Source organism: Mastigoproctus giganteus, chromosome 5 (genome assembly GCF_048544385.1).
Source record: "Mastigoproctus giganteus isolate SK-2022 chromosome 5, ASM4854438v1, whole genome shotgun sequence".
NCBI lineage: Eukaryota > Metazoa > Arthropoda > Arachnida > Uropygi > Thelyphonidae > Mastigoproctus > Mastigoproctus giganteus.
Genome location: NC_143579.1, coordinates 45,230,927 through 45,243,836, shown reverse-complemented (window position 1 = coordinate 45,243,836; position 12,910 = coordinate 45,230,927). Strand labels below are relative to the sequence as shown.

Sequence of the window (12,910 nt, the reverse complement as noted above, 5' to 3'; positions counted from 1 at the left end):
CCCAATAATCATTTTTATGACTGCTATTTCTGCATGACAAAAATAAAAGGTATTTCCAAGAAGAGCAAGCACTGCATCAAATATCCAAATAGCCCATCGGCAATTAGGCCAGTGCCACATGGTAAAGAACTGCCAGTACCTGTGCCACCAAAATCTTGGGGTATTGGAAGTAGTGATGAAGGTACAGAAGAAATCTTTTTACCAGATGTCGTTGAACCATGTACTTCACATGATTTTGACTACGAGCCAGAAAAAGAAAAGGCCCCACACTACATTGAACAAGAAGAATTAAGCGACTTGATGAGAGACTTGGGCTTACCCAAAGAGAAGGCTGAATTACTCGGATCCCGACTATAACATTGGAACTTACTCGCCAAAGGTACAAACATTACAATATACCATAAGTGAAATGAAGAGTTCAAGATTTTTTCAATGGAAAACAAAATGTGTGTCTGCAAAGATGTCATTGGTCTTATGCACAAACTGAATATTGATCACAATACCTCTGAATGGCATTAGTTCACTGATGCATCAAAGCTACGTTTGAAAGCAGTATTGCTTCATAATGGAAATACTTTACCATCAATTCTTCTTATTCATGCTGTTAGCCTGAAAGAAACTTATAATAGTATGTTCCAGATTCTTGCTGATATATGTTGAAAAATAGCCGGGAATTAGGGTTGAATTTGAAAGTGTCTGCAATTCTGCCCAGACACGATAGAAGGGAGTATATGATGAGAGCCTTGTCGATCAATTTGGCCCTGGAAAGATTGTGCAAGGCTCAAGGGACAGAATTTTTTTCAGCCTGGTCTGTACTTATTAACAGGAGAGACTGCTTCTACAGGGATGGGATACACTTAAATAGAAAGGGTGCAAAAATATTTGCTGATGCTATCGAGGCAGTGTTAGGTGGTTCGGAAAACTGCTAGCTTGGGGGGATACAAGGACTAATAGTTTTAACAGTAGCCGCAGGCAGAGGTGAAGGTGATTCTTGCATAACTTCTATTAGAATAAGTAGCGATCTAGAGCGAGGGGTGTTGGGGGTTTCAGGGACGGATGGCAGTCATCCTGAAATAGGTGGGTATATGGGATGTGTTAGGGGGAATAGGAATAGGAGCATGTATGCTTGCATGTATACCAATACTAGAAATATAGTAAATAAATTTGATGAATTTGAAGTGTTGGTCAAGACATCAAAGGCAGATATTGTTGGGATAGCAGAGACATGGTGTCATACAGATATAAGGAATGCAGAACTAGAATTTGGGGAGTACAATGTGTACAGAAAGGATAGACAGGATAGAAAGGGAGGAGGTGTTATGCTGTTAATTAAGAAAAACATAAAATCAAAAGAAGTGCACCCAATTGATATAGATGAACAGTGCACTGTTGAGTCAGTTTGGTGTGACATAAGCACTGCGAAAGCAAAAATTAGAGTAGGAGTGTGTTATAGGTCTAATGACTCGAATGAGTACAATGAACAATTGTACAGACAAATAGAGTGGGCTAGTAAATCAGAATGTCTTATAATGGGGGATTTTAACTTCCCAGATATTGACTGGAACTTGTGGGTTGGTCACTCACACACTAGTCCGACTTTTGTGGATTTATTGGATGATTGTTTTCTGCAACAGCATGTTCGAGAAGCAACCAGAGAGAGTAACTCTTGATCTGGTTATCAGCAGTGATCATTCGTGTATTAAGAATTTGCAGATAAAGGAACCACTAGGTGGCAGTGATCACAGTGTACTGATGTGGGATTTACTTAAAGATTTAATTACCATCAGGGGTAAAGAAAAGGGTTTTTGCTTCCGTAAAGGTGAGTACAGTGGTCTCAGAAAGTTTTTAAATTCTGTACAGTGGGATCAACTGATGATGTTACCGACAGTAAATTCTAAGTGGGAGGCATTCAAGGAATTAATCGTGGATGCTACTAAATGTTTTATACCTATTAAGAAATATTGTTCAAGGTTTAGGCCTAAATGGTTATCTAATGAACTAATGAGACTTGTAACAGAGAAGAAAAATGCATGGGATGCATATAAATTATCAAGCGACTCAGAAGCCTATGGCAGATATAAGCTAGTCTGTAATCAGGTCACAAAGGAGGTTAGGCAGGCAAAGGCAGATTATGAGAAATCCTTGGCAAAAGATGCTAAGGAAAACAGCAAGGATTTCTTTACTTATATAAACTCTAAAAGGAAGGGGATGAATCTGATTGGTCCACTTGACATCGATGGTTCGACTGTTGATGATCCTGCTCAGATAGCAAACAACTGAATGAGTATTTTGCATCTACATTCACACATGAGGAATTATTAAGGTTTGAAAATGGCAGAAGGTTATCAAATTGTAGCAGGATACTTAATGATTTTGTAATAACTGAGAGCAAAGTGGAGGAGAAATTGTTGAAGTCAAACATAAGAAAAGCACCTGTTGGAGGCCTCATTTTAGGAAGGATGTAGATTTGCTTGAACGTGTACAGAGAAGGGCAACAAGATTGGTGAGGGGAATGAAGGGATCCTCTTACCCAGACAGGCTTAAGTTCTGCAAATGGGATCTATCCAGTTATATTAAAGGAGGCGGCAAAGCAACTAAGCAAACCCTTAGCCATAATTATGAGAGCATCCTTGGACTCAGGGGAGGTTCCCACGGACTGGAGATGGTCAAATGTATCCCCAATTCACAAAGGGGGATCGAAGGGTGACACGATTAATTACAGACGAGTTAGTTTCATTTCTGTTCCAGGTAAAATAATGGAGTCACTGGTTAAAGATGCATTGCAGGATCATCTAGACAAGACTGCAGCAATAATTCAGACACAGCATGGGTTTGTTAAGGGAAAGTCTTGTCTGACAAATTTGATAGGATATTATGATGTGGTTACAAAGGAACTGGATGCAAAAAATAATTTTGATATCATATATTTGGAATTCAGGAAAGCTTTTGACACCGTTGCGCATGGAAGACTTGTACAAATTGGAGCAGAATGGTATTAAGGGTATGTTGCTACAATGGATAAAAGGATGGTTAAGTGGGAGAAAACAGAGGGTGGTAATCAATGGGTGCTGCTCTTCGTGGACTAATGTTATTAGTGGAATCCCACAGGGTTCGGTGTTGGGTCTACTGTTGTTTTGTATATTTATCAATGATATTGATGAAGGTATATCAGGCTTATTGTCGAAGTTTGCAGATGATACAAAGGTTGGCAGGGTTGTTAATGGCAGTGTGCTACTGCAACAGGATCTAGATAATTTGGGCAGATGGGCTAAGAAGTGGCAACTGAAGTTTAACCTTGACAAATGCAAAGTACTGCATATGGGTAGAAGTAACCCCAGAGAAACGTACCAACTGTGTGGTACTACACTTAAGGTGGTAGAAAATGAAAAAGACCTGGGAGTAATTGTGCAGTCAGATATGAAGTTTTCTGAGCAATGCAGACAGGCTGCCAGGGCACGTCATGGGGTTTTGTCAATGATATATAGGAATTTTGCTAGCAGGGAAAAGGAGGTGATTGTCCCTCTGTATAAGGCAATGGTCAGGCCACACCTTGAGTACTGCGTACAGGTCTGGAGACCTCATTTTAGGAAGGATGTAGATTTGCTTGAGCGTGTACAGAGAAGGGCAACAAGATTGGTGAGGGGAATGAAGGGATCCTCTTACCAAGAGAGGCTTAAGTTCTGCAAATTGCAGTGGCTGGAGACTAGGCACCTGCACGGTGATCTGATTGAGGTGTATAAGGCCTTGAATGGGTTGAGCAAGCTGAATTCTGATGGGATCATTCCACTTGTTCAGATTACGAACCTAAGGGGGCATAAATTCAAATTAAGAAAGGACAGATGTAGAATAGATGTGTGTAAATTTGCCTTTAGCCAGCGGGTGGTTAATTGCTGGAACAAACTTCCATCTGTCATTGTGGAAGTTGATAGGTTGAATAAATTTGAGGAACTGGACAGGCATTTGGAGGGAATGGTGTGATTTTTTTTTTTTTTTTTGGCTGATGCTCTGCATAAGCTCATACACTTGCTTTCTTGCATCACATGCCACTGCTACTACTACTACAATGACTATGGTTGGAATATTTGTGGTGATCTCAAATGATTGGACTGCTTGTTGGGTTGTAAGGTGGTTTCACTAAATACTGTTGTTTCCTGTGTTTGTGGATAGTCGTGCAACAGCCAAACACTACGTCATACAACACCGGGACAAGAGAGATGAATATATTCCCGGCAAAAGCAATGTAAATTATGTTCCATTGGTTGATCCACAAAAGGTTTTTCTTCCCCCTTTACACAACAAGCTTGGACACTGATTAAGAATTTCACTAAGGCATTGGATAAAGAAAGCAGAGGATTTGCATATTTACTGAAAATGTTTCCAAATTTATCTCGTGCAAAGCTGAAGGAAGGAATTTTCATTGGTCCTCAAATAAGAAAGCTCCTAAAAGATAAAGAATTTCAAAGAAACCTGAATGATTTGGAACTGGCTGTATGGAGGTCTTTCAAGGCTGTGGTACACGGATTCCTCGGAAAGAATAAAGAAGAGAACTATGAGCACTATGGTGACAAACTTGCTGAAATGTTACAAGAACATGGGGTGCTGAATGTCATTGATGAACAAGGCGAGTGCTTCCACCAAAATGTATCTGCAATGGAAAAATGATACCAAGGTCACTGGGACTCTGCCATGATGGGAGATTACTGTTGGTTCATTAAACAGGAAAGCAATCTGGAGTATAAAAGGAAATCATTGAGTGGGAAACATGTCTAAATAACATATATTGTGTGTAATAATTACAACCATGTATGTTGATATTGTATAAAAACATGAAATTTAAAAAAATTTTATATCTTTTGATGTAGATGTGACAGAAGTAAAAGACTGATATTTTAATAACTCAGGATATTAATTTTGTTCAGAATAACCAACATTCATTCCAGAGGTATGACGAAAAAAATTTTTGTCAGGTAGTGTAATTTGATGATCATCTTTGGCTTGAAAATGAGCAAAAAGGAAGCAGAATAAGCGTGGAGGCCTCCTTGCTTGGTTTATTTATCTCTGTTTACCTCTCGCTTGACTGGATATGATTATCCTACTGTTGTTTAGTCATTGCAGCCCTTTCCTTGTGTTTTTAAACAGGTTTGATCATTTCAGAAATTATAATATTCTTGATGTATAAGTTCTTAAAGAATTTTATAAAGCACAAGGACTATTCTGTCCACTGTAGAGCTTCCTGGGTGACAGACTTTTTCAGCAGTCTTAGCACTCAAAACTGAAAAAAACTTTGTTTTCATGAGTTTCCCCTGTCTACAGTACATTGAAATAAATAGTATTCCCAAAACCGTAATCTTCTGTTTATTCAAAACATAAGAAGTTACGATGCTGTGTACATGTGTTTTCAAGCAGGTATCATGTGGTGTAGGCTACATATAAGAGGAGATGACAGTTGTGCTGCAGCATTAGTTTTGTACATGATTGGGATTTTATATGTTTATGAAGTTATTATGGGTTTATGAAGAAAGATCAGCAGTCTTTGAAGACTGAAGTTGTATAGAATGCATATGTATGTGGTTTGCAGGAATAATGCAAACATGACACATTTCCTGTCATTTTGTGGTTAGGTGGGCAATATGGATAGGAAAGTGTACATGTGCAGAATGGGGCAGCCTTTTAACAGATGTTGATAGGTGATGGACAGTGTGGGAATGGTTTTTGGTGATGTTTCAGCAATATTATTGACCTTGAGAAAATGACTTTGCATACAGAAGATTGTCTTGCTTGGATTTCCTGTTTCCTTACTGATGTCAAGAAATTTCTTGATTGCAGGAATGCACCTGAAAACAGTGGGAGGAAAGGTGGTATTTTTCTGAAGTAGATATTCAAAGGTCAGTGCTTTCAGGCAATGCAACCTACTGCAATCAGTTAATTTCGTTCTTATCATTCCTCACCAAAACTAGGCCATTGATGGCATCTGATAGATACCTACTTCATATTTGGGATTGAGTTGACAGGAGGCTGGAGATCACATACTTGTTAATAAAGCTTTTGTGACATCCATGTTCTACAACTTTGTGAACAAAATGCATTATTTTTCTATTGCAGTCTTGGTTTTTTGAAGTGTAACTTCTTTAGGCAGTTTTCAGATGGAAGTAATTTGTGTTTGTGGATTGACAAAAAACCCAATGAAAATGTGATGGTTGCCATAAGTAAATGCATTACAGGTATTCTGAACAGCCAACTATTATACTATGTTAAATGGTCCAGTCCTTGTGCGATCACCAAAGTTAAGCAGCATTAGGCCCCGTTAGTAATTGAGAGGGTGACCACCTGGGAATACCTGGTGTAATTGACTTTTTGCCTTTCTTTTTTTTTTCTTTTGTTAACCTGTGGAAAATATTCTTCTGATTTTCACGTATCATTTAATTTTGTTAATTGGTAAGGTAATAAAGTACAAATCTGTGCTTTATACTTTAATTTTATAGCCCGTGGATAATATTCCTCCTATTTTTGCTTATTAAAATCGACGTTAATAGAATTAAAATTCAATTTGTAAATGTGATCACAATAACCTGGCACTTACTACATGTCGTATAGTGAACAGTATTTTGTTGTGGAGTGTCCATTGTAATGTGATTTGATTGTACAGTGAACGAATTATCAAGCAGGAGGATCCACTGTAGTGAGTGTTGTTAGGTGTATAGCACATGTACGCATGCAATGAATCCGTGGATTGGCAAAAATTGGCAAGAAAATGCAACACAAAATGATTCATCCTCACCACCACCACCATTGTACCACTCTACCAATCATGAGCGACACATGACCCAATCAGTACCTCTACTGATTGTGTCATGCTATTTCTTTCATCATTCTCCGCCATATTTAATTTTTAAAAATTTTACGGAAAAAAATTTATAATTCAACATGTTGAAGACTAATAGTGAGAGTTGTAAGGCATATAGAAGATGTATGTACACGTGCAATGTGACCACCAAAACCACCTCCATTGAGTACAAAGGAGAGATCTAAGCTATTTTGACAGTAGAAGAAATCACAGCATACAATGGAGTTGAACAAAAGAAGCTGGAGAAGGTCCATCCACATCTTCAGAGCCTTACATCTCCCCAGAAATGTTAGAAGTGAATTTTGAAGGAGGAGTCATGGAAGTTGATACTGCAAATGAAAACGATGAAGCCCAGTCATAAATGTAAAGTGAAGAAGCCAAAACCGACTGCCAGAAGTACTCCATAAAATCATTCAACATATATATAACAGCCCAACAAATATGCAGGAAGATAATGATTTCGGTTCAGTCTGTTCCATGTGTGATCGGCTTTGGTTCAAGAAAATTGAGATGATTGTAGCAGCTCGAGATCACACTTTTCTTCAAACAGCATTTCCAAATGATGATGCAAGTCAAATGTTAGCCTCTAACAGCTGTTGTGGCTCTCCCAAGAACAAAGTGATTCCGGCTCTATTGAAGTCAAATGGTTTTAAATATCATCCGATGCCACAGCACCTGCCAAAACTAGATTTGGTAACGGAAAATCTCACATCTCTGAGGATTCATGTAGATTCGTCACCTGCAGCATTCATAGTCAATATGGGATCCTTGGTCAAGGGATTAATGTTTGCCTGAAGAAGTTTCACTTAACTTCTGCTATGCATGCTCGGCACACTCAATTTGTTTTTTTATTTTATTTTTTTTATAATCTTGCAAACCACATTTTCCCATTAATTCTATGGATACATCTTAGACCTCACATGATTTTTGCTGTAGATGATTATAATGGACATTTTTTATTTAAATAAATGCATTTTTTTTTCTTTTTTTCTCTTTTAGGTTTTCTACTCTGGCTGAAGATAATGTGGAAAAACACACAACTTATAACTACACAATAGGAATTTGTACCAGTGCAGACAAGAGAAAAGACAAATATGCAGGAGCTGTTCAGTATATAATAAAAAATGATAAAATGGAAACTAATCATACACTTGGTCTTTTCAATGCAACAGACATAATGGGAGGAAGTAAGTTATAAAGTTTTTCCACAAAATTTCTAATCAGATATGCCTAGTTATATTCCTAATTCTCAAACTATGTATGTGTGTAACTTTTTGAAATATCATCTTGTAAATAAAAACAGTTGGAAGACAGTAAATTCACTTATTTGTTATGTGAGTCAGGGCTAACAGTGAAATATTGTGTTGCAGTTTAACTGTTGATTGCCAAGAATTGTTTGTTTTGAAATGTGATCTTGGTAGTTTTTCTTTAGATAAGCAATTTTAATGAAATGAATGGCTTCTTTCAACAAGGTAAATAATAGAGCTTATTTCATTCTTATTTCAAGTTGGATTGAAATTAAAATACTCTCATTAGAATATGAACTGTAAATTTGGTCTGAATCAAAATATAAACCCTGGTTAAATGACTGGTGCTTAAAATTTGAACGAGGGAAATTTTATTTCATCAAGGTGGATCTTGAAAATAAAAACAAAATACTACAGGATATGGTACCTTTTACTGTAAATATAGTTTGGATTAGATTGTAACTTATAGTAGAACAGAGTACACTGTCTCTGTTAAAATTAATTACAGGTATATAAAATCACACAGACAAGAAAAATCATGTTATATATAATGTTTCATTTGTACTTTATCTCCAAAATAATTGAAAGTGAATTACAGAACATATCTAGAAACAACAAAATAATCTCTAGTAAGGACTACTCTTGTGATGTGGTTGACTACCCTGGCTGATGTTGTCTTTCTCTTCTCTGAAAGAGAACAGCCAATCATGGTTAATATATGATAGAAGTAGTCCTTTTTTTTTTTGGTAGTTGTTGGCGCATAGGCTTCTGTGGCCATAATGCACCTCCCAAGGTTTTTGCAGTACTTTGATCCAAGCCCGAGGTGGGAATCAAACCCGCGACCTTTGGGTTGCCAGGCAGGCACTTTACCCACCCGGCTAGCCCGGTCGGCAGAAGTAGTCCTACTAGAGATTTAATTTTGTTATAGTTAGACTGCATTTCCTTGGAATTTTTCTTTGTAATCCACTTTAAGTTTGATATGGGTAAAACATCAAGTGTAACACTGCTTTCTTGTTTATGTGATATTAAATATATTTTTTTAATTAAAATTATGTTGGCACAGGAATGTTATTTTTTTTTCTGGAAGTATTGCCCAAGTTAAACAGGTTATCTTTTGGATTAGATATGTAAATTGCATGCTGTTTCATTGATGAAGATTTGCTGTTTTCTTTTTTATATATTTTTGAACATTTTAATCCTGTTGTGTTTGGATTAGATATGTAAATTGCATGCTGTTTCATTGATGAAGATTTGCTGTTTTCTTTTTTATATATTTTTGAACATTTTAATCCTGTAGTTGGTGTGCCAAAAAAAAAAAAAAAAAAAAAATGAAGCAGGTATATAAATATACATTTATAGGTATATACATTTTGGAAAAAAGTATACAGGTGACAAGAAGTTTAAAATTTTTAACACTATTTATTTTGATGTAAGGGATTGGCCATGGTATAGTGCAGTGGTTTTTGGCCTTTTTTTTTAATAATGGCACCCCTAAGTAATATATTTTATTTTGTGGTATCCCTACTCAATTTTCTGCCTGTTAGTTCTGATTCTCTGTCTGTCCGTCCGTCCGTCCTTTATATTATATTTCATTTGATTCTAAATTTTTAACTACCTTTTATGATTTAAATTCAAATTACTATTATTATTTTATATAACTTAGCAGATATTGATCATTACAGAAACAGAGAACTCCTTGTCGTTTTTTGCCTTCAGTCTGGGTGGTTGGCCCCAGACGAAGTCACCTAGATTGTGGGTAAATAGCGATAAGTTTTGTATATATTTTAATTTATATTCTCTCCTTTCCCCTTTTTTGTATTATACTCCTTTTTTAATATTATATATATATATATAATATTAAAAAAATCTGTTATATGATAGTTATTACAATAATATAATTATAAACAAAATTACAATTCATAATACAAATTATATATACCGTGTGTGTGTGTGTATATATATATAATAATTTTATTCTTTATATAGAAGTACTAAATAAACAATTGTAGATCATCACAAAATTAAAAAGATACCGTACACCTTTCTATAATGAAATAAATATATAAATTAAAAATAAATAAGTTTTTAAGTAACTTGAACCCAAATTGTGTGGCACCCCTGGAATGTTGTTGCGGCACCCCAGTTGAAAACCACTGGTCTTGTGTTTAGCTTGCATGGCAACAAGTGAGAATGTTGCAGGTCTGTACATGCCACAAAAAATGCATGGCCCAGTCTGTCTACTCGTAATAATTCAATATATATGTAGTCACAAATTTGTAAACTTCTCTGGCCTAGACTATCTACAAAATAAACAAAAATGTGTTATTATTTATTATATTTGATGAAAGAAGAAATAATACATTTAGTAACAACAGTGGTCCTGTTATTACAAAATATGGAGGGATTAGTTTTTTATCAGCCATACTTCTCCAATTCTAATGTAATCATGATGCAGATTTGAAGGCAAGGCTGTATTGGAAGAATACTAAAATTTGCACCGATGTTATTCTAACAGATATTTATTTATTTATTATTTTTTTTTGGTTTCTCACCGCTGGATTAAAATTTGTTAGTATCATTAAATTGCAAAAAAATCTTAATTATAAAATTTATTTTTTATTATTAAGCTTAAAATAATCTTGTATAACAATGAGAATTATTACTTAAGTCATATTACAACTGTATGTTAATAGATGACTAAAGATTTATCCATATGTGTGTATATATATACACTGGTGTTCAAAGACAGTGCATCACTTAGGAATTTCACATTTCTAACCCTTTTTTGCGACGGTATGTTACATTAATACCTAGCATCACAAATAGAAATATAAACAAAAGATATTTATTAATAGTTAAGACAAAGCTAAGTAATATTTGACAGGTGCTCTCAAAATATTCCAAATATTCCAATTTTGGTAAACATGACAATTATGGCTGAAATGTTATCAGAAGCCCTCAATTTGTTTCAGTTTATCATTTTAAATGGAAAACAAAATGAAAAGTTCACCAGATGCAAACTAATATTTAGTGAACTGCCTCTGGCCCTGATGACAGCAGCACACCGTCGAGGCATTGACAAGATCAATTTCTGAAGATAACCAACTGATGGTTCGTGGTTCCAAACACGAATTATGGCTTCCTGAAGTTCACAAAGGGTCTTTTATTTCTTTCTGGCATTTGCAGATTCCACATGATGCCAACAGTTCTATAGGATTCAGGTCCGGGCTATTTTCTGGCCAGCTGAGAGTTGTAATGGACTGTTCTTCCAACCATTTTTTTCATCTGTAACAAATGTAAACACATTACTGTCGAACCTCTAATGCAGAAATGAAGCTGAAGTAACTACAGAAGTGCCTACTTGTACTTTTCACCTGATGACAAGAAGCAGAGTTGTCCTGAAAGATGCAGTTACTTGGCAGGCTGAAATGGTCTCTAATGGTTGGCAGCAATTTGCCTTCCAATACAGCCAGGTATCCATTGGCATTTATGGAACCTTTTATAAACTGATGGGACCTACTCTGCTATACGAAATGCACCTCCATATCATTTGGCTGGTAGGGAATTTCACTGTAGACATCATACAGCCTGAATGGTATTCTTCATCACGTCTACGGCAAATCTTTTGTCTCCCATCAGAGCCACGCAGGTTGAATTTCTTCTCATCCGAGAAAATAACTGACTTCCACTGCTCTGGAAGCCATTTGACATGCTCCTTACACCAAGTTAATTGGGCCTTTTTCATTTTTTTGTGTGAGGGTCTTCTTAGGATGATGGGCTACAAGTCCATTTTTGAAGAGGCATCTTCTGACTGTTACTGCACTTGCTACCACTCCTGTATGTTTTTTCTATTCTCTTTTCAGCTCAGACAAAGAAGCTTTATGGTTTTTAAGGCATATAAGCGCTTCAAAACATGCCCCTGTTTTGGCGTAGAGACTCGTTTGCATCCGGTTCCTTTTTTCCTATCAGCAGAACCAGTATTTTTGAGTTTGGAAAGAAAATCTACTCACTGTCAACTGATTACAAGACACTCTATAAGAAATATGACGAGAAGAACATCCTTCCTCACATAAAGCAACAATAGCACTCTTTCTTCGTGCACTCTTTCTTTTTTGCGTCAACTGCACATAACTCACCATTCTGACACAAGCAAGGAATGATTGAAACTCTTGCAGAGCATGCTTGTATATCTGAAAGTAACAGCTGATGCAATATTACGTTATCATCTATGCGTGTCAATCTTATCTGATACAATCTGTAAGAAATATCGCCATATACTTACGTTATTCGGACGACAATTACAATTTTAAGGGGTGATGCAACTTTCTTTGAATACCAGTGTATATATATATATATTTGCTAAAGTATATATGCATGAAATATAAATGCATTTTTAATAATTAATATACAGTAATTTGATTGAAATTAATTTACAAAATCTTTGTTCTGTATGTATAAATACTTATGGTCTGGGTTGCTGTGAAGCTGTCATTGTTGTGCTCCTGACCAGTTTGTCATCCATCAATTTATTCGACATTTATGTGTGCCACCTCCATTTGTTATTGATATTAGTTTTTAATAATATAAGTTTTGATTACTTATTTTATTTTAATATATTAATAAAACTAAATGAGATTAATAAAATTAATATCAATAAATATTTATTGATATAGTTTTAATAAAAGTAATAAATAATAGCTTTAACTTTTATTAATTAAATTTTTAATCAACTTTTATTAATTAAAATTTTAGTGCTTTCTAAATTGTGGGATGCTATCATTCCTTAGTGCATCATCGTCATCCCTAGTCATCAAATGTA

At 35.6% G+C, this 12,910-nt stretch overlaps 1 protein-coding gene across 1 annotated transcript in view; it reads left to right on the top strand.

The window, feature by feature from the left end:
• Positions 1 to 12,910, top strand: part of LOC150085347 (cation-dependent mannose-6-phosphate receptor-like) — a 62,885-nt gene that overhangs the window by 23,093 nt on the left and 26,882 nt on the right. Inside the window, exon 2 of the mRNA XM_090373168.1 lies at positions 7,844 to 8,031. Within this exon, the coding sequence (XP_090229294.1) occupies positions 7,844 to 8,031 (188 nt within the window). The remainder of the gene's footprint in view (positions 1 to 7,843; positions 8,032 to 12,910) is intronic.